Genomic DNA, 22,453 nt, shown 5'->3' with positions numbered 1-22,453 from the left:
TCACAACAGCCTAACTGAAATAACGTAACAGGAAAATTTTCTTAATTCAACAACTAGATGAGGGTGAAGTCGACCAGCAACCAACAGCCATCATGGTCCAGAGAGAGCTAAGAAAAAAATATGTGTAGCTTTAGCATACATTCGAGCAGTGCTGCACTAAACCAGCCTGTCTAATAAAAACACAGTTTTGGCAGGAGTGCGTTTTTTGCTTTGGGTTCTTAGTGTTGTCAGCTGAGACTGTAAAATTCTACCTTCATTTCCATAGTTATAAAAAGTACGACTTCATCATTTAAATAACCAAGAGATACATTTAAAGTCCATTTGAACCGTATTGTGGTCCCGTGGATAGTGTCATGGACTCACGGATCAGAGGTCCAAGGTTCGCTTCCCGCTCTATCACAACTTGGTTCCCATTTTCTAATAGCGAGTTATTTACAACTTGTTGAAAATGGCCCCCAAAATTGAAATATTTGAGAAATCATAAAAACGCCAATATTTCTTGAAAAAAAGTCTTTTATCCTATGTAGACTTGTTTTATACCACAGCCACACAAGAGTTAACTCTCTCTTCTGGGTGATGTGAAGCTAGTATACATTGCATCTAATAACTTTAATATCTCTATAAATATAATAAATTATGGGTTAGGATTTTCGATATTCTTCCGTTATACATTGAAAAATCGGTTAAAATATTTTGTTATTATATAGTAAATGCTTATTGAGAACAGAAAAAGCATTTTACCAAAGATCGGAGATAAATCACCAATAAAATAGAAAGTTTACCAATGTGTCAAATGTTGCAGAGTACGTAGTAAAAAAGTAATCCTGATATATAATTATCTCTTTACGTTTCACTCTCGATAATACAGGTATATTCGGGAGCGAAAGAGACAATTTCAGGCATTACACGCGCGAGCAGCCAAGTTTCTAGTACTTCTCCTGACACCAGTTAGTAGCTATCCAACTTTCCTCAGCAGCGGTTCTTTCAGCCGCGCTGGGAGCATGAGCTAACGTTTTTTTCACGTTTTAAGCAATTACATTAAAAATGTTATCACTTTGAACTTCAACTATAAATAATTGAATGTTACATTTTTCCGATTAAAAATCTCTCATTTTTTGCATGTGTAATTAATGACTACCCAGCACCGTAACGGGCTAATTTTACATGATGATGCAAGAAATGTGTAGGAAGCGAGACCAAGTAGGGAGTTTTGAGTACATGGTGATTATTGCCTAGATTCAGTACGCCTTTGAGTTTTAATAATGAACCTATCTTTAATATTCGAAACCTGATTGCCAAAATGGTCAAACATGTAGTTGGCGCAGCGGTGTTTAAGCTACTTGTCATTCAGCGTGTTGACGCTGGAGTTTTCAGGAAAAATGTAAATAAATTAAGACGAATTTTATACGTTGGAAAAACGTTATTTACCTACAGCCTTAGAGTATGGATGTACTCGTATATTATACTCGAAGCTTCTAGAATTACTTTGTCGTGAATTAATTATAAAAAATGGTTATGAACAGATGAATGAGTTTGGTGGTTTTAAAAAAAAATGGTACTTTGAAACTATGTATGTATATACTAACTTTAGACTATGAAACTCAGCCAAATTTAAAAAAAAAAATGAATTGTATTATCATTGTTATGATTTTTTTAAAACCTTTACCATTTAGTTAATTCAACAATGTTTTAAGTATGTCCAAATGTTTTCAGACTGACTGGATTTCCTCCCTGGGGAGTAATTCAGATCTAAATTTGTTGCAACAGAGGGAAAACATTTTTGAGAAGGAAATATTGAAGTCTAGGTATTTTTTTTAAAAGTCGTATTTATACCATTTTAGCTGCGGTATTTTTGATACCGCCCCCAGGATTTTTTTCATATTCAGGGCTGCTTTTATTTATCTTCTCGCGGGGCTAAAGAAGAAAGAACTTCGGAGAATTTTATTTTTCCTTCATATAGGCCACACTGATGATTAAACGTCAAATTAATGTCTAACTATGAAATTTCAATCGCAAAACTGTTTGAAAAACAGAAAAAAAGTACGGTTCGGCCAATTAAACTTAATTTAGTGTCTGGATAATGCTAAAGGTCGCAATAATATTATGAATAGGCAACTAAAATGGCTCAAAATTAGACAGCGGAGAGACTATCACTCTCTCTCACTTCTGTTCAATGTACTTCATAGTCCTAACACTCCTAACGCTCCTATATACTTGCGTGAAAAATTTCAACGCTTATTAGTTCATGGTTTACCTCTTCGTTCTAATTCTCAAGGCACTCTCTGAATACCCATCCACAATTCCTCTTTCTTCTCTAACGCATGTAGTGTCCATGTGGCTCGACTGTGGAATCATCTCCCATCCACCATCAAAGATGTTACTACATTATCTCTGTTTAAATCATGTCTCAAGAAACATCTCCTTTCTCTTCCCTAATCTCTCCTCCTTTCCCCTTTCCTCTATTTTCCTTTTTCCCATTGAGTTATAGTTTTGATTTAAGGTAATTTATAAACAAATACGTTTATTTCTATTTTTATATATCTTTAGCTTTTAATCTTTATTTTCTATTGAAAATGTTATGTAACTTGAATTATATCAATAAAACAATAATTTTATTGGTCGGTTGAAAGAAATTGCCATTTGGCAATAAGCCCGCCAATGTACAAATAAAATTGTGTTCAAAAAGTTAAATAAATAAATGAATTGAAATCCTCATATTTGGTTTCACGTATTCGTATTTATTTGACGTTTATTCACTAGTGTGGCCATATGTGAAGCGAAGTGTAGTCGCATGCATATTATAAAAATCTACGAATTAATTACTCTCTACCCCTGCGAGAAGATTCATAATAGCAGCCCAGGCTCGAAAAGGTTAATATGGTGAGTACCTCCAAGAGAATCCGGTCTTTGAAGCATGCTTAAGTTTTTTATTACATCTTTTATTTTATAATCTGCCATAACGCTTTCTGCGTTTGCGTGAACTCCACGCAAAGTTTACTGGACATAAGTGTAAACATTACCTTAAAATACATACATTAAATAAAGTAAAAAAGATTAATATTGTTTTGCAAGTGAACAGTTCAATAATATTACATGTTTTTAATGGAATTCAACTAGGATGTATTGATTTGTGATTTTATTATATTAATGGGCAAGTGTCTGTAGATATCCGTTAAAGGTTAAACCGGCATTTCGACAAGTAAATAAGTGAATGTGTCGTGTGTTTTTAATGTGAAATTAACATAAAGATATTATTATTAATAATAATACACTAGCAGCTATTAAGCTAATGCGTATATATCAAGTGTACGTGGTTATTAAACATTATAAATTGATGTGGGCATCTAGGCAGTTTTTGAACACATTTGCAAAAAAAAAAAATGTAACATGATTAGAATGACAGTTGTCAGAAAAAGTGATGACATAACTTTGTAGTAACGTCAAAGGAGTTATTTATATTGACACACGAAAAATCATTTGTATCTGGCGTGTTAATTTATTTTTTTATTCTTGAAACACAAATCAACATTAATATATAAAATCAGATTTGAAACTTAAATAAACCTAATTATTAACGACGTTCTTACAAGGTTACATCATTTTGCAAAAACGTTGGAGATGGGACAAATTGATCAATGTAAATTGATCGAAAAAAAAAAATTCGTTTGATGTTGTTCAAGAAAAAAGTATAAATGTGTCATTTTTTGGTGAACAATTATGTTAAACACACTATAATAGGTTTGATTTTTCGCTTTTTATATCAATTTTCGGAAACAGAGTTTCATGATTGCATGAAATAACTGATAAAATCGATTTGATCAGTGATCAGTGATCAGTGATCAGTAATTTCCCATCACTAATGGAATTAGTTTGACAACTGTCATTCTAATCAAGCTATATTTTAAGGACTATAGCACCGATCACTTTCTCGGGAAGGCCGTTCCATTTCTCCACAATTTGGTTTGTCAGGAAGTTCTTCCTGGGGTTGGATGAGAAGGAGGCAGTGTTTAGTTTCAATGAATGACCCCTGAGATGGCGGTTTTCATTCATAGTGAACATCGATTTCAACTTGGGTACATTATATTGCTCAGTTAAGGTGGAGTCACCACGCTGCCTCCGCTCTTCCAGTGAACTTAACCCGAGCTCCCTTAAGCGGTCCTCGTATGATTTATTTCTTGTGAGCTGTGAAAGATATCCGGTTTGCTTACCGTAAACTAACCAATCGGGAGAACTGACAGAGGAGAACCTCTGACGTCACACGCGGAGATATTTCAGAAATACAAAACTTTAAAAAATCATAGCGCTGATAATACGATACACAAAAATAAAAATATTTTTTTTGGCTTAGTTTAATAGTCTATTGACAAATAAATAAAAAACTTAACTTCCTCATTATGTATTATATAAAAGCAGTACAAAATATAGAAATCACAAAAATAAAACATAAACATTCAAACCTGAAATATTAACGAACACAAAAAAATAACATAAATTAACAATATAAAGTAAATAAATAATATATTTTACAAGGAGCTTTTGCCATAAACCTCATTTAGAGACAGACAAATTATTATAGCATATGTAAAAGAAACAGAGGAGGGGGTAATTGTGTTTAAGGAAGGGTTAGACTTTATAGGGAAAATATTAAAAATAGGTCTTTGACTGAAGTTTAAAGTCTTATTTTTAATATTTAAATTTTATTTGACGGCTTTTTTTATTTCGAGAATTTCCAATTTATTTAGTTGATTAGTTTTATTATTTCAATGTAATATTTTGATTCCATCATCAAAATTAAAGAAGTGATTATTTGTTAATAATAACCCTGAAAAGGGGAACGTGTAGTGGCCGAAACTAGTCGGTTGTGTCAATAAAAAGCAGTTCATAAAACAAAGTAATTTTCTCTAAAATATAACAATATTCCGCAAGTTAGTGCTACAAATATCCATAATACAAGTATTATAACATAAGTACGTATTTTAAGACGTTTTGCTAAAAAAACATGGTTTTGAATAAACTTGTACAAATAATATATTCTTAGATTACACTTTAAAATTTAATAGCAGTCATTCTTTTATAATTATAATCGGCGCATTAATAATGAAAATACGAATAAACTTTAATTATAAAATGTTTCTAAATGAAATATGTTTTAAGTTGATTGTGTTTCTTGAGTGTATTCAACCCTGTGATATAAGATAGTGCATATTATATTATAATTTTTATAAATTAGTGAATTAAAAATAACAATACAGTGATATTTAAAATGGATCAAATTAATTTTGATAATGATGGAAGTGTAAGGAGACAATACATTGCATCCATGTTGAGTAAGTAATTTAAAAATAGCCCATTACCTAATTATTTAACACTGAAACATCAAACTATGTAAAATATTTCTTCAATTTTTCCACCCGTGAGATTTATTAGAGATTGAGACTACTATTGAGATTATTATTAGGGCCGATATGATGATAAAAAAATCCAAATAAGATATTGTAGAAATGAAATACAGTTTATCCGAACTTCAGTCATCCGGATTGGATTTAGTTTCTTTTCGTGGGTTTTACTTGCTTAATTAATTAATCTTCTTCGCAGTCTCAATCCTGGGGATTGGTTTGCAGCAAAGTCCTGCAACTCGTCCTCCATTGGTCTATATTTTCTGCAGCCCTCTTCAGCTCGACATATGAGGCGCAGTTTAAATATTCGCACACTTGCTCCAAATATTCCCGTCGGAGCACCCTCTATAATTTGTCCCCTCAGCCATTCCCTCTATGATGTCGTTCAGGAGACCCTCATGGCGCATAATGTAGCCGATCCATCGGGCTCGCCTCTCTGAGATGGTTTGGATTAGGTGCCTCCCTTCTTCGATTCTGTTGAGAACCTCGTCATTAGTGATGTGGTCTCTCCAGCAAATTCCTAATATTTTTCTGTAGCACCACATCTCGAAGGCCTCTCGTTATTTTTTACCTCTTTCGGTAAGGCACCATGTCTCACAACCGTATATCAATATGCTCCATACATATGTCTTGGCAAGTTGCTTGCGGAGTTTTAGATTGATATTATTCGACTAAAAAATCTTTGATTTTTTGTTAAACGCAAGCCTCGCTCGGTGTATGCGGCAGTCGACTTTTCTTTTTGTTCTCCCATCCCAGGTGATCCTGCTTCCAAGACACACAAACTCTTTCACGTTTTTCAGAGTCGCTCCTGACATTACTATATTCATTCGTTGCTCATTACGGGCCACAGTCATTACTTTGGTTTCGCTCCTGTTTATTGTCATATTATATTTATTATTTAATACATTTTCCATGGATGTCAGAGCCTCAGTGAGTTCTTCTTCACATTTAGCAATCAGGGCGATGTTAATATGATGAATCGGGTTGTGGTCCCGTGGCTAGTGTTGCGGACTCACGGACCAGAGGCCCGAGGTTTAAACCCCACTCTACCCCAACTTGATTTCCATTTTCTAATAGTGAGTTATTTACAACTCGTTAAAAATGGCCACCAAAATCGAAATATTTGTGCAAATTATAAGAACGCTAATATTTCTTTTAAAAAAATATATACATATATTTTACAACAAATATGAAGAACATTTTAGAGAAGGGAATATATTGGTCTAGACATTTACAAGGCGTATGGCCGTCATTTGCTGGTGTGGCCTGTCGATCCCTGAGAAGTTGAAGAGCTGAAACCTTTATTGATGAGGGTGAGATTCATCCGATTGAATTATTTCACCTACTAGGCAACGCCTGAAATTATTAAAATTTTTAATTTTCTTATTTTTTTTATTTTGAATCTTGAAATAGGGCACACATGAATACATTATTATGTGATCTCTAATAATAACAATGTACATATATTTCATTTATATTTCTTAACCTTTTGTTTGAATTCCGATTTTTTTTTTCTTTATATATTTTTTTTTTTTCAAGAAAAATAAATATTTGCGTTCTTATTATTTACATAAATATGTAATTTTTAGGGCCATTTTCAACGAGTTGTAAATAATTCATTATTTGAAAATGGAAATAAAGTTGGAGTAGAGTGGGATTCGAACCACGGACCATTGGTCCGTGAGTCCGAGACACTAGCCGCAGGACCACAACCCGATTCGTTTTTTTTCCCGAAATGTAATAATCATAATATTTTTAGTGCCTTATATGAAATTAAATTTTATGACTTCGCCTTTTTTCTAACTGGGAGGCTGATTTTTATAATTTATTTATTCATCTTCCTTGGACCAGTTGGTTTTATCAAAAACATTTGTAGTTTTTTTTAATATTTCCAGTGCTTGTCTAAAAAACTCAAAATATGTTGAGAAAAATCTTAAAAAAGTTATTTTTTACGTTATGTTTATTAACAAAAAAAAATAATGCCGCGATTAAAAAAAAAACAGCATTTTTTATGGTAAAACCGCGTGCTTTTCTTATTTTTCGTGTGTTTGACTACAGCTTTAATTAAATTAGGTCGATTAAATAATATTTTACAGTGAAACAATAAATTTAACTATCAGCAAAGCTAGGTTTCAAATTGAAATTCAGTAAAGCAACCAAGTTGCGTGAAGGCTAAAGGCCGAACGCTAAACACAGCCGGGACCAGACAGGACCGACCGGTTTCACTAAATAAATAAACACTTTATCGGCATTTCGACCTTTGAGTAGATACAAGGTCAAATGCAAAATATTGTGGCCATTATTATGTAATTATTGATTGAGAGATACGGTTCTAATGTACGTACCAAATAGCAATTAACTCTGCTACAAACAACAAAATAAATGATCAATTATTACATATAGGTAAATGCTTATTTCTTTATATATTAAACCTTGAAATTTTTATAAAGTTATGTATATTGTCAGCGTACTAGTAAAATCCATGAACCGTTTAATTTATAAATTACAATCCCAACATTTTGGAGCGTATAAAATTATATGTTTCGAGTACCTAACTGCTTAATTCTCCCTTCCCGGTAATATGTAGCTAGTGCCCATTGCATCTAATAACTTGAATATCTCTGTAAATAAAATAGGTTCTTGAAAAAAATTTCCAGTATTCCCCCATTATACATTTACGCATCGGTTATTTTTTTTATTTATTAAATAAATACTACTCATTGGGAACAGAATAAGCATTTTATCAGAAATCGCAGATAAATCACCAATGCAATAATAAGTCTGTCTATTTATTTATTTCACAGAAACAAACAGTCAACGATGATATAATAACATAAAAAGATACGGTTTAAAGACAGACCAGCGAAGTTTCTAAATAAAAATCATACATATTAAATTGTGGTACAACAAAAGGGTGTGTTTGTGTATATTTGTATGAGAGTAAGTGTTCAGGGGAGTGTAAGCGTGAGCATCATTAAATAGCAAGTGGGAGAGTATTGCAACCTGAAAGAATGAGTCTTAATTTATTTTAAAATAAATTAAGGGGCATGTAAAACATATCAATAGATGAAAAAAAAACCATTAAAGATGAGCAAGAACGATAGAGGAAAGAGTGTTGTGCATAGTTAGTGTTACAGACTGGCAGATGGTATAAATACTTATTTCTTGTCACGCGAAAGAAGATATTAAGATTAATTTTGGAGAGTAGGTTAAAAGAGTCTACTTTATTATTTAATAATTCAGATCTAGTGAGTCTATTTTCATGGGTACTAAATCCATTTTGTTTAGCAGATTGGCTGTAAGTGCAAAGCGTTTTATTGTTTTTATAATCTAGGTATTTAAAACATTTCGTTGAAAATTTTCAATCCTTTCAACGTTTGTTATGTATTGTGGGCTCCACACAACGGATGCAAACTCCAAGTTACTACGTACAAAAGTGTTGTATAAAGTCTTCAAGGTTTTTTAAAGAATTCGGAAATTCTTAAAGTGACGCCCAGCGTTTGGTAAGATTTTTCTATGTATGTGTCGCATGTCGCGGTGTATGACGTAAAAGAGAACCAAATAATTATTTATTTATTCATATCTACAAATAACAATGAAATTATAACGCTTCCCTAAATCTATGAGGCCAAGAGCCCCGTGTCGAGTTGGGATACAACATAATGGAAAGTGGAAACATGCAGATTATTAAACAATAGCAAAATTTAAAAATCTAAACAACGCTAGTATATAAATCTATGCATCAATGAAGAGTGTTTCTTTTTCTTCTCTTTTTCACATCCGCTTCTAAGTGGAGCATGTGGACATCACCAGTTGCCTGCAGGAGACCAGCCAGCACTTTTGCCTCCCACGTCAATCAATAAAGTCAAAAGATCGTCATCGACGGCCTTCCAGGACGGCGAGAGCCCGCAGGTTTAACGAAGAGGCAACTTGGGTTTAGGTTCTCTGAGGCATACGCAGCACATGTCCAAGCCAGCGCTGCATCCTCAAGACGTTCTTTATAGGAGATTCTCGGACTTCAATGTTAGTTATAAAATCGAACCACATTACGCCCAATATTCTCCTCAACCACTTATTCTCAAAATTCAGAAGTTTGATTTTTTGCCCTCCGGTAAGGTGCCAAGATTCACACCCATATAGGAGTACTGGCATCATACAAGAGTTGAATAATCGGCATTTCGTTTTAACCGAGTATAGACTAGAGTTCCAGACAACACGCACCATGTTAAAAGTTGTTTCATCAATTCCTAGGCGGGTGGCGAGCTCTTTGTACATGCTTCCATTCTCAGTTATGTGAACTCCTAAGTATTTAAAGCTGTCAACTTTCTCGATCCTATGTATATTATTATAGGGAGGCTGATCAGGACCAGGACAGTCTTTTTGGTATTAATATTAAGACCCAGAAGAGCACAGTTTTCAAGCAGTTTGTTAACGATTTCCTGAAAATCACCAACAGACTTTTCAAGAAGAACCGCATCGTCTGCATACTCCAAGGCGCACAACTTTAGTAGGGAGTTGATTTCTATGCCTCGATCAGGTGGTGTTGATTTGCATAAGATAAAGTCCATCAATATGATGAATAAGAACGGTGCTAGGTCGCAGCCTTGCCTCACTCCAGTGTTTGAAGAGTGTTTGAGACAATCGTAAACTAGGTACTCTTGTCTCAATCTGAATTTTAAAAGAAATAATAAATAAGTACATCATAAAAAAAGCTGTGAAGTTTCGCGGTATGGCCTTGAAATATTATATATAAGCTCGAAAAGATAAAAGAGTTATGGATGGAAATTAAAAGCGTACTTTAAGAATGTGAATTTATTTATTTACATACATAAGTTTGTTGTACATTATTTGAGACAATAAGTCCTAACTCCATGGGACTAAAAGTCCTGTATTAAGATGGGACGAGCAATTATATGACACAGACACATGAGTATATCACCACAAACATAGGATAAGAAACATAAAAAATAATTATAAAAAATATTTTAAAAATATATTTATGGCACATCAATATGGTAAACAGTAAACTCAAGCATTTGGAAAATCATCAAGGAGTTTCCTACTCAAATCCCTCCCACTAAGGAAAATCCACTCCTTAACTCTTTTCTTGAAAATAATTTTTGTCCTTGAGAGCTTAATACATTCTTCCAAAATATTGAACACTCTCGGTGCGATAAATGAGAGATATCTCTGAGCAAAAGTCGTACGGGTTTTAGGTATGACATAATTCATGCTCTGGGAAAACCTCGTACGGACATTCTGCTGAGACCTCTCCTTATTGTTTGAGCAGAAGTGTGTAAGTGCTTCTTTTAGGTACAGTTGTCTCATATCCAGCACCTTCATGTATTAAATGCTTTGTAAGTACCCGTTTATTGGTTCATTTTTATGGTGCTGACCCGGTGCCATTTACCAGAGAATTATATTCTTCTTCCGGGCCAATGCCCTAAGTATGAGGAAATTCAGTGCTACCGGAAATTGGATTTAAAAAATGTTTCCTTACACTCGGTAAAAAATAGGGCATTAAATTATGCGGCGAACATTCTAGAAAACTTTGAACGATATTATTAGTTCTTCCGAATCAACAAGTGATTGAACGGGACGAATCGTCCAAATAAGCGATTATGCACAGCTTATAATTATATTTGACTTTTTATAATATTTTTTTATAGTAACCATGTTGTAGGAAAATAAATAAATAATATTTATTTATTATAAACCACCACCACCGTTTATATCTTCCTACAAAATAAATCTATAAAGTGCGCCCAGCCCGTTCTAGGTGAACGATGAAACTAGCCGATTACCTCAGCTTATTACTCCATACAAAAAAATACGCTGTATTTTACATCTTTGCTTAACCTAACCTAACCTAGCCGCGTTTTTTCAATACTAAAACAACTTTGCAGATTACAAATATTATTTGAGGATTCTCTATTTGGAAACTAGTATTTCAAACATTACTTCCGAAGGACTATTTTTCTTTGATAGGATACCGTTGACATATTATGTATCACATAGGACATGTGGCGTTCGAAATGACCATTTTTGGCATTATTTATTTTAAATGGAATCGGCCGGTTCCCAGTGTCGACATTTCAATCATAAAATAAATATCTGCTGAAAGTAACTGTAGTATTTTTAATAAACTTTTGTACAGGTGATGCATTTAAATAATGTAGAATAAAGCTATGTACACCACGAAGCTCATAATGATTGTTGTATGAGTTGTTTTTTATAGAACCACAGAAAAAAATGGCATTTATAATTATATTAATTTATTAGGTTATTTCAGTGAGTTTATCATCGTTTTGCTACGGCTGTGCCGTCGGATGGATGTCGCCTTCTCTGCCCACCCTGCGGTCCGGGGACTCGCCCCTGGGAGCCCCCCTGACCCCGGGGGACGAGGCCCTCCTGGCCTCTCTGCTCTGCCTCGGCGCCATAGCGGGCACGCCCATATTTGGGGCCATCGCGGACAAGTTTGGCAGGAAGGCTGCTGGGCTCTGCAGCGCAGTTCCGTTCGTGGTAAGAAAAATAGTATAAATGACGACAACGTCATGACAGGTGCCGTGGTGCAGTTGGTTAGACGGTGAATTGTAAAACTGGCATCGCGGGATCGATTCTCGTATTTGTGTAAAACCACTTACCGACATTTCTATGTCTACCGGTTTCGAGATGTACCCATCTCTTTGTCAGGATGCCAATTAAACCAACCTGCATTATTAAATGCATTTTGTTATTAAATTTAATTCATTTTCGATATTAAGTTTAGAAAGAGGAATATTTATTCAACGATGCAACATTGAATGGGATGCGGAAGGTTTTTGGAAAATAGGGTGGTTGGATGAGTTATCAATGACGATATCCATGTAAATTGGTTTGTTAAATGTTAACTTCTATTTGATTATTGATTTTCGTTAATGTCAAATCTAGAAAATTAAATTTATCGTCTTTTTGGACTTCTGAGGTGAGATAAATTTTGTCCTCAAAAGTATTTATAAAATGAAGAAATTAGGTTAATTGACGTTCTGTTCCAGTCCAAATACAAAAAACATCATCGACGTACCGTTTCCATAAGAACACATTTTAAATTAATAATAATATTAATAATTATGGATAACTTATACAGCGCCATTTTCGTAATATAATACCTTAAGGGCGCTTTACAAAGTGATTATATAAAGATATAAATTTAATTTTAACTTTTTAATTTAAGAAAAATAACGTACTTTGTCACCACATGCTAAGAATTTATTCAAATGATTTAGAGAACAAGTGGGTTTTAAGTTTCTTCCGAAACATCACTTCACTCTCACAGTTTTCTGCTGGGAGAGCATTCCATGCCGTAGGGCCTGCGACCGCAAATGCACGTTCGCCGAATTTAGTGCGCTGTTTGCGTAGAGGTATAAATAGATAACTTTTCCTTGTGACGTAGATGTAGCTGATCTAAGCGTAAGACGTCTGTCAGCTACTTCAACTGGAATGCAGAGTTCCCTTAGATATTCTGGAGCAGAGTTGTGCAGTGACTTTATAATATTATTAGAGGTTATTTTACTCTAAATGTTATCTAAAAGTTTATCTGCAATTTAAGGGCTTGTTGGACTCCCCATCGCGAGTCTCGAAGTTTGGTTATAATATTTATCATGAAATTGGAAATTATTTTGATTGAAACAAATGTTAAACTAACGACTGAAATCATTTGACATGTTTTCTGATAAATCCGATGATTTTAGTAAAGGTGAAGGTGTTTGCATGTTGGTTTAATTAGTGTCCTGATGAAGAGACGGGTACGTTTCGAAACCGGTAGACTTAGAAAAGTTGGTAAGTGGTTACATACAAATATTTAATAACATTTAGTAAAATGTTTGACCAAAAAGTTAATGATTACATTTTTTTTCTTTATTGGTCTGGGTGTTGTGGTGAATTTTTCATAACTTCCTTCCACATCCCCTCTTTCCCACCGGCTGACAAGTCTCTAAAATAGAGGCTAAGAGGGTAATTCCTTTAAATGTATTTTTAAAAATCCATTTCCGCACGTAATAGAGCATAGGACACTACGTTTGTACACCATCCACAACATATTCCGATCATTTTTATTACATTGAAGGTAAGGTGATTGATCAATCTTATGTATCAAATGCTAGTTCAGGAACAAAAATTCATCATTGCAATGTAAAAACTTTTTTTTATTTATTTTTTTTTTATTTAAATTTTATTGATAAACCTTTACGGGTTACATACATTTAACAAAATGTTTTCACTTTTAAAATTCACATTCTACTGTTAATAATAATATTTTTAACATCTTTTGTAAAGGTTGCCTGAGACTTTTGTTTAGTTTTGTCTGGTAGTTTATTGTATAATTTCAGTCCACGGTTTATAAGTCTCGATTGTCCTTTTCTCGTTTTAAAAGATTGTATATGATATTTTTCTGATATTCTCGTATTGTGTTCATGTTTACTACAGTTTTTTTCAAGTTTTAATTCTTCGTCTACAATTACATCAGTGGCTAATTTATGAATACATTTCAAAGATTCTAGTTTAAAGAGTTCAGTTACGTTTAACTGTTTAGTTTGTTCAAAAAGTTCTTTAGTTGCTGTTAGATAGGGAAGGTCATATACTAACTTTAATATTTTATTTTGCTGTCTTTGTAGTCTTTAAAATGAGTAACCAGTTAAGCTTCAATTTTAGAGGGTTTTCAGCCGGTGGAATAGAGAAGGTATGGAAGAAACTTATGAAAAATACACCACAACACCTCGGACGCAGACCAATGAGGAACTTCGGCCCCACGAGAAATTTGACACAATGAATGTATTTTTGTAAAAATTCGAGCATTAACTTGTAAGTTTCCCGTACAAAAAAATAATTTTAAAAAAATATTTACAAAACAAAAATCCAGGCAACTCAAAAGTATCTTTATCATAAAGGACATAATTTATTTATTCATTAACGGACATTGTCCATGTAAACAATTAATAGGGTTTAAATATTACAATAAAAGAATAGTTTAAAACATAAAAAAAAAGAAATGAAGCATTGACAAACATTAGGGACATCGAGACAAGATCTGGACTATTTATTTAGTGCTCGTTTAAATCGTTGTAAACTTAAACCAAAAAAGTCCAGATCCTGTCTTGAGTTAACGATACGACAAAGACGGGTCATTGGAGAATTAAGGCCATAGTTTGTTCTATGCTGATCGATGAACAGTATTTCATATTTTCTCAACCTACGAGTCGGAATATTGAATTTTACTTGTCTCAGTAATGATGGAACATCGATTATACCATTTAGTATGCCGAATATATATATGAAGTCAATATTAGTTCTACGTTTTTGTAGACTAGAAATATTTAACATTGACTCTATATCAGCATAAGAATAATTACTTCTCTCTAGTCCAAGTATCCACGCTACTTTTCGAAGCAAGCGATGTTGGACTGATTCAATGTGATTTATGCGATTGACATAGAATGGAGACCAGACCACGGAGGCATATTCTAGAAGAGGGTGAGATGAGATTAGGGATGCTGGGTCTATAGCATCGTTTCGTGGGATGGCGATGACTTTTGTTTTAAAAAAACATCCATCCATACCCATGTAGAGTGTGATCGGAAAGCGTCTGGATTTTATAACAACGTTTTGTTTTTGAAATTATTTTTATATATATTTTGTTTATTAGTCGAGGTATTACTAGACGTTCAAATTTTATTTGTACAACTATCTAAAATAAATACAATACAATATGAATCAACCAATGCTAAGAGAGTTACGAAAGATTTCCGGTTTGCTTGCCGTCAATAATGGCCAGAACTGATCGATAATAAGCGGAAGAGAACCTCTGACGTCACACGCAGAGTTATTTCAGAAATGAAAAATCATAGCGCTGATAATACGATATGAAAAAAATAAAAAAATATTTTGACTCAGTTTAATAGTCTATTAACAAATAAAAAAACACTGAACTTCCTCATTGAGAAAAAAATCATTCTTGGATTTTTTCTTCCAACTGGCAGGAATCGAACCCGCGACGTCGACCCTCAAGTCGAGTCCTAAACACTTATCCAATATTCTGGTACTATTTTACACGCACAGCTTTATTCTTCACCCGACACGGACGAGTGTTAAGTTATAGCAGGCTCCTATAATATAGGCGTGAAGAGATGCTCGTTCCAGGGAGCCTGCTTATCACTAGTATGGAATACTTACCTCAAAACGACTTACTTCTAAGCATACGATAATATTGATCCTGTTACCACATTTTCTCTAATCCAATTTGTAATCAATGTTTCTGAAATCAATATTTCAGGCCTGCTGGATACTCAAGCTTTACGCTACCTCCTTGCCCCCCATGCTCGCCGCGAGAGTTCTGGCTGGAGCTGGCGGAACAGGCGCCATGTTGGTCTCTCCTCTGTACGCCGCTGAGGTGTCCAGCCCTCGCTGCCGGGGCGTGCTGGGGTCCATCGCAGTGCTGGCCATCAACGCGGGCATACTGTTCGCCTTCACAGTGGGAGCCTACACGGAATACAAGACGTTCATCTGGGTCCTGCTGTCCATTCCAGTGGCATACTTTCTGCTCTTTTTATGGATGCCAGAAACCCCGGTGTACCTGGCTAAGCGAGGAAGGGATGGGGTATTTATTTTATTTTTTATTTTTATTGATTTATTCATATTTTACTCTTAACAAGCTATAAACAATAATAAAAGTAATGTGACCTCACTGGGGTTACCCGTGCCGAGGACACTTACCAATATATTTTTTCGAAATGTTTTTACATTTGAGAAAAACAAAGAAGACTAACTTAATAAGCAGAGATAATCAACAACATATTCAGACTGTTTCAAAAACTAGGTACATATGTACATTCATATTATTTATATTACAAAACGCACAATGAAAATAACAAAAACCTAATATAAGCTATACTTTTGTGGACCAGTTGATTTGACATTGGTTTGGGCGAATGAGACAATCCATTTTACTTCTACCTAGCTCCACTATCCATTTTTTATAGCCTTTTTAAACATTTTCTCGTTATTAATTGTTTTAATAGATAGTGGAAGTAGGTTATAGATTTTAATTAAATAATACTCAAAATCCCTTTGTCTGAAAGTGGTATTGATTCATTATTTAATTTAAAAGCATATCTAAGGGTTAACTGTAACCAACTTGATGTCATCGTAATTTTACTATCTGTACCCTGCGGTAGATACTGTATGGGGTATATTAAAAATTCGGGAATACAGTTGAAAATATAATATTGCCATTAAGATTATTGGCATTCCTGTTATGATGTAATAACTTATATATAAGTTACCAATTAAAAATACTTGGTACCTTTCCACTTATTTGTTCAACCAATTAGCGCTTTCACCCTTTAATGGGGATCTTCATACTGGTGTTCAGACTGGACAGACATTCCTATTATATTAGAGGGACCATAAAGAAATCGAGTATTTTATGATTTGCAACTCGAGTGTAGTTTCAGCAGTTTGTTTGTCCATACACGGTAAAGTAAACACGTTCGTGAGTTTTTTTGCTTTGAACTATTGTTTGGCATTACTCACGAATAATAAAATATATATATGACACATGTACTGGAAATAAAACTATTGGTGCCGTTGATAAGTATATATTTACCTAGGGCACAAAATAAAATCGGGAGAATCAAATCAAACGGAAAAACTGCCTAGATGAATCGGATTAAGTTGGGCTGCTTTTAGAAAACTGTAACTCGTTTCAGAAACAAGAAAATCTCAAACAATCTGTTGACCAAAGCCCACAATTCTTGTGCTCTGCCAGTGACAACATACGGTCTCGAAACCATGTTACTCACTGCTAGAAGTGTCCACAAAATTAAGTGCACTCGTGTGTACTAATTAAAATAAAACATGCTGTTTTTATGTTCAAAAATTGTTTCAAATTGATTTAATGACGTGATAGTTTTATATTTATTATGGGAGATTATTATAATTTTGTATTCCTTTGAAAACAAAACTATTTTTACCATGGCTTGTGTGAAATTTAGGAATTTAGATATTATTTTGGTATTTGATCGACTTTTTCATCTCCAATTTGTTTATTTGTACTTCTTTGTAAATTTGAAATATATGATTTATTTTGTAAGTGGTGTCTACTGTGTGAACTATAAATATAGTTTATACATTTTCCGTATCGAACGTAAATGGCTTCTTTAAAATTACTTTAGTGATTAGTCTTTGAACTATCTGTGAAATTTGTTTAATATATTGGCGTATGCACCACCCCATCCAATAAAAATACCACATTGTAATGACTTTTCTTGTAAATGCTTTAAATATTAAAATGCGTATGTATTTTTGCAGAAATCGGGAGAAGCCATAGCTTGGTTAAGGGGGATTTCCGTAGGCTCCAGTACTGTAGATGATGTTCTAGCACACATCAAGAGAGAGCAAACCCTGGCCAACCAGAGTAGTCTTCAGCTCGCTAGTCTTAAAGAAATACGTAAGTGTCAAAAGAAATACGTACGTTAGTTAACTAATTTAGGAACGAGTACTTGTTAAAAGTGAATAATGGAATGTAACCCAGCTAATAATTTTTCGCCACATTTCGAAAACTTTAATAGTTTTTTTTTGCAGTGTTATATCCAGTGACTTTGAAAGCATTCGCAGTTTGTTTTATTCTCATCACCTTCCAAGGGTACATTGGAATGTACGCCATAATGAGCTACGCATCTGTCATCTTCCAAGAGGCTGGAGGGTCCTTTTCAGCTGACACTTCTGCCATCATCCTTGCAGCCCAACAACTGGCTGGCTCATATGCTTCTATACTTCTGATTGAAAGAATCGGTAGAAAGGTACGATCACCGAATGAATATATCTTGAGATACGTGGACATCAAATGAAATTCACGATTTAAGCTTGATCATTGATAAAAGCAGGTAGATTCTGTTTCTGTTTTTTTGAGCTAGTATAGAAGATGAAGTTCCTTAAACTCTTCAAAATTGTCATTGTAACAGCACTTATATAAATCTTTGTGTTTAAATGAAAGAAATACCTTCGATTTTTTCGCATGATGGAGTAGGTAGAGCGCTGATCTGAGACAGCCATAATTATTGATAGAATTAAGAAACGGTTACTCAGATGATTTGGTCATATAAAACGAATAAATGATGAAAGAACGGCAAAACAGATATATAAGGCGAGAATGAATGGTAACATAGGACAAGGACGACCAAAAAATGCATGGCATGATCAGTTAAACCAAAATCTCAAGTCTTGTCATGTTAAAATCTGACGCAACTGAAGGGCAACTGTATGCCAAGATGTGGTAAAAGCTAGGAATGTATGTCAGGATAGACGTGTGTTGCAGTCTATCCTCTCTGTCTACTCCCACTAGGAAATGATGATGGTAGTAGCAGGAACTACACATGCATTCAAATTGTCAATATTACAATGTCATTATCTTTATAACGTTATACCCACTTAATATATTACAATACAGATGAAGAACATCTTTGAGAAGGTAATATAGAAGTCTAAGCATCTACAGGGCTTATGACCTGTCATTGACTGGTTTAAATGGATACTTTACACACTGTGTTACATTCAGCATTCTGCCCATATTTAAACATCTTTATTCCTTTAATTCTTTCATTTGTTGATGTTTGTGAAGTTAAAGAGCTGAAACCTTTATTTATGCGGGTGAGATTCTTCTAATTAAATTATTTTACCTACATACTTGGCAAGGCCTGAAAATCGTTTTTTTTTCAATTTCTATATTTCTTCATGTTATTTATTTATTTAACTTTTTGTACATAATGATTATTTGTACATTGGCGGGCTTATTGCCAAATGGCAATTTCTTCCAACCAACCAATAAAATAAAAGTTTTATTTTTATAATTCAAGTTACAGAACATATTCAATAGAAAAAAAGATTAAAATTTAAAGATATATAAAAATAGAAATAAACGTATTTGTTTATAAATTACCTTAAATCGAAACTATTACTCAATGGGAAAAAGGAAAAAAGAGGAAAGAGGAAAGAGGAAAAAGGAAAGGAGGAGAGATTAAGGAAGAGAAATGAGATGTTTCTTCAGACGTGATTTAAACAGAGATAATGTAGTAACATCTTTGATGGTGGATGGGAGATGATTCCACAGTCGAGCCGCATGGACACTATATGAGTTAGAGAAGAAAGAGGAATTGTGTATGGGTATTAAGAGAGTGCCTTGAGAATGAGAACGAAGAGGTAAACCATGAACTGATAAGCGTTGAAATTTTTCACACAGGTATATAGGAGCGTTAGGACTATGAAGTACATTGAACAGAAGTGAGAGGGAGTGATAGTCTCTCCGCTGTCTAATTTTGAGCCATTTCAGTTGCCTACGATAATCAGAAATGTGGTCATATTTCCTAAGACCAAAAATGTACCTTATGCATGTATTCTGAAGTCGTTCAAGTTTATCGATTTGCTCACAGCTTAAATCAGTCATGGAAACATCAGCGTAATCTAGAATGGGTAGTAGTAATGCTTGTACAAGAGTGCATTTAGTACTAATGGGTAAGAATTTTTGCAACCTTCTAAGTGAGTGTAGACTGAAAAATATTTTGTCATCATATCATGTTACACAGTGTGTAAATTAAAATGAGTTCTCTAAGATGTTCTTCATCTCTGTTGTAATATGTTGATATTAACAGCTCCCCAAGGAGTTAAATCCAGTCATTGTCTACAAAAATTTGGAATAACTCAAAATATTGTTGTTAAGCCACTTATCTCTAAGTTACTGCCAAGGCGACGCGACGCTCGACTCGACGTTGTTGAAGTATTTTTTTGTCATGGGATCATAGTCCTTTGCACTCAACATGTTTATTGCAGTCATTGGTCGTTTTCATGGTTAATTATGACGATAAAAAAGCAATTTCAGAGATCAGAAAGATATTTTGCTAAGGTATTATTTATTTAGGGACACAATACTATCAGTGATGGTCGACGTCAAGAGAACCTGACATGATATACAAATAAAATAATTATTGATTGTTTCAGATGCTTCTAACTCTCTCAGCGTGCGTGGTGTCACTTGGTATGACGGGTCTTGGTACATATTTCTACTTGAAGGAAAATGGTAACGACGTTAGTTCCTTTGGGTGGGTTCCTATCACAGCACTTTCTCTGGCAGTTATGGTTTTCTCCGTTGGAGTTGGACCAGTTCCTTTTGTGATTACATCAGAAGTTTTCATGGTTCAGGTAAGATAAATTTAATATGTTTACTTTTAACCATGTTGCTGATTAAGAATATGGAAAACATCGGATAAGTAGAAACCAATGGAATGTTCAGTGGCAGTTCGGTGGAAAGTTCAGGACATAAAAAAATGATATTTTTTGTTTGGCATTTCATTGCACGGAGAAGTTTCTCGAAAATATATAATGGAATTGGAAAAAGGGTTTTAATAAAAATGAATTGCTTTTCAACTACACAGTTTTATATGACCGAGTGTTTGCAATAGCCAATAAATTATACCGTTTTGTTGTTGCGGAAACTATAGGCAAACATGATTGCAACCGACAAGAGCTTTCCCGTTTCTGAGGTAGCCACGTTTTTCAAAAACAAACTGCTTGTCGTTCATAAAAACTAACCATTTGAAACGCTTTCGTAGAATATATGCAAATCAGCAGTTCGTACAATAAACGTCAGTTTAATCCATGTTTTTTTGCTTCTTGACGTGTTTCACCGTTCGGATGTGTGTTTTAATCATTCAGCAACCAGACCTCGTGACGTCACGGGCGAGGGCGGTGTGCTTTTGATGTTTCGGCGGTGATTTTCAAAATTGCAAAATTAAAAAAATCGTAGTGGTGATAAAAATAATTAGTTTTTTTGCTTAGTTTGATAACCTTTAAACAAATGAAAAAACAATGTAAGTAGCCAATAAACGGTCTCAAACTGTTTTGGTCCTTTAAAAATATAAAATAAAAATACTAATAAAGAAGAAACGGCTTAAGTATCACCAACATACTCTGCCGCAATCTCAGCTACTAACCATTCCCAAAGCACTTATCCCTGTCTTGTGCCAACCAGAACAGCTCCTCAACCTCGCGCGTTCCTTAACCAGTACATCTATCGTCTTCCGACTCCAAGCTTTTCCTCAATCTGCTCCATGAAAATTAGCTCTAGAACCGCATGTTTGCTTCCGCACACCTGTGCGAATTTTTCTGCTTTATTGCGGACAGTAGTTGTCTTTCAGCACCGGCTCATCTCAGCACCGCGTTGGTCACTAAACCTGTTGCTTGTGAAGCTACATTTCAAAGGTTTCTAATCAGTTCATGGAGCTCGCCTTGTAAGTCCATGTGCCAACCTTGTAAAGCAGTATTGACCACACATAGTACTTGACCATTCTCTGCCTCAGTTTTAAGTTAAGACATTACAGAACAATGATTTCGCGTCATTGAATGCGGAATGCGGATCGGCCATTTCTGTTTTGCATCTAATTTCCCTATCTGGGTCTTGATCAGAAATGATTTGATTGCCAAGATATTTAAAACTATTCACTCTCTCAATTGTTTGACCGTTCAGTAGTAAAAAAGCTGTATTGTGAGGGTTTAAGCTACACACCATATTTTTTTTTAGCCACATTAATGTTAAGCTTCATTAATTTTATCCATTGCACTATTTTTTTATAAGCTGATGAAAACCAGAAGGTTTTTACTACGATCATTCGTGGACTTTTAGTCAGTAGGCTTTTGATTTTTAAATATGGTTTCCAGGTCCGTGGCATCGCGACAACAATCATCATATTCTGGCTCTGGATCACGGCGTTTGTCGTCTCCCAGTTTTACAGTTCAGTGGTGGAGATCGTGGGTACCTATGGCACTTTCTGGTGCTTTGCTGCCATCGCCGTATTCGGAGCACTCTTCACCCTCTTCTTCGTCCCAGAAACGAAGGGCAAGCGGCTGGAAGACATTTTGAAGTTCTTCTCCAAGGACTTTAGCTACCCGAGACGAGAAGTAGTGCCGATGGACCAAGAAGGAAGGTTGATTAAATATAATAATTAGTAAATCAAATAAATCGTATCCAGTAAGAA

General features: G+C 34.5%; 1 protein-coding gene across 7 annotated transcripts; it reads left to right on the top strand.

The window, feature by feature from the left end:
* Nucleotides 1–2,956: 2,956 nt before the first annotated feature.
* On the top strand, nt 2,957–22,453 carry LOC148277218 (facilitated trehalose transporter Tret1-like). 7 transcript variants are annotated; one of them, XM_088233203.1, is made up of 8 exons: nt 2,957–3,044; nt 5,231–5,327; nt 11,689–11,918; nt 15,703–16,026; nt 17,739–17,877; nt 18,012–18,229; nt 20,421–20,621; nt 22,137–22,453. In XM_088233203.1, exons 2-8 carry the CDS (start codon nt 5,264–5,266, stop codon nt 22,422–22,424), a joined length of 1,464 nt encoding a protein of 487 aa, XP_088089329.1. In that variant the 5' UTR covers nt 2,957–3,044; nt 5,231–5,263; the 3' UTR covers nt 22,425–22,453. The 7 variants fall into 7 exon arrangements, with proteins under 7 accessions (XP_088089329.1, XP_088089323.1, XP_088089325.1 ...); XM_088233197.1 differs by having other exon boundaries at nt 2,963–3,009; nt 5,155–5,327; XM_088233199.1 differs by having other exon boundaries at nt 2,995–3,044; nt 5,155–5,327.

This window comes from Micrasema longulum, unplaced genomic scaffold (genome assembly GCF_059751315.1).
Source record: "Micrasema longulum isolate JH-2025_06_02 unplaced genomic scaffold, ASM5975131v1 h1tg001068l, whole genome shotgun sequence".
In the NCBI taxonomy this organism is placed as follows: Eukaryota; Metazoa; Arthropoda; class Insecta; order Trichoptera; family Brachycentridae; genus Micrasema; species Micrasema longulum.
Note: the sequence above shows the minus strand (reverse complement) of the source record. Positions and strands in the feature narration are given on the sequence as shown.

What these genes read in the sequence shown, in the direction of transcription:
- LOC148277218 (XM_088233203.1), top strand. Translation starts at nt 5,264, where the DNA reads ATGGATCAAATTAATTTTGATAATGATGGAAGTGTAAGGAGACAATAC. An exon ending in ATACATTGCATCCATGTTGA is followed by an intron (nt 5,328 to 11,688) that starts GTAAGTAATTTA and finishes AGGTTATTTCAG; the next exon opens with TGAGTTTATCATCGTTTTGC. An exon ending in CAGAAGTTTTCATGGTTCAG is followed by an intron (nt 20,622 to 22,136) that starts GTAAGATAAATT and finishes TATGGTTTCCAG; the next exon opens with GTCCGTGGCATCGCGACAAC.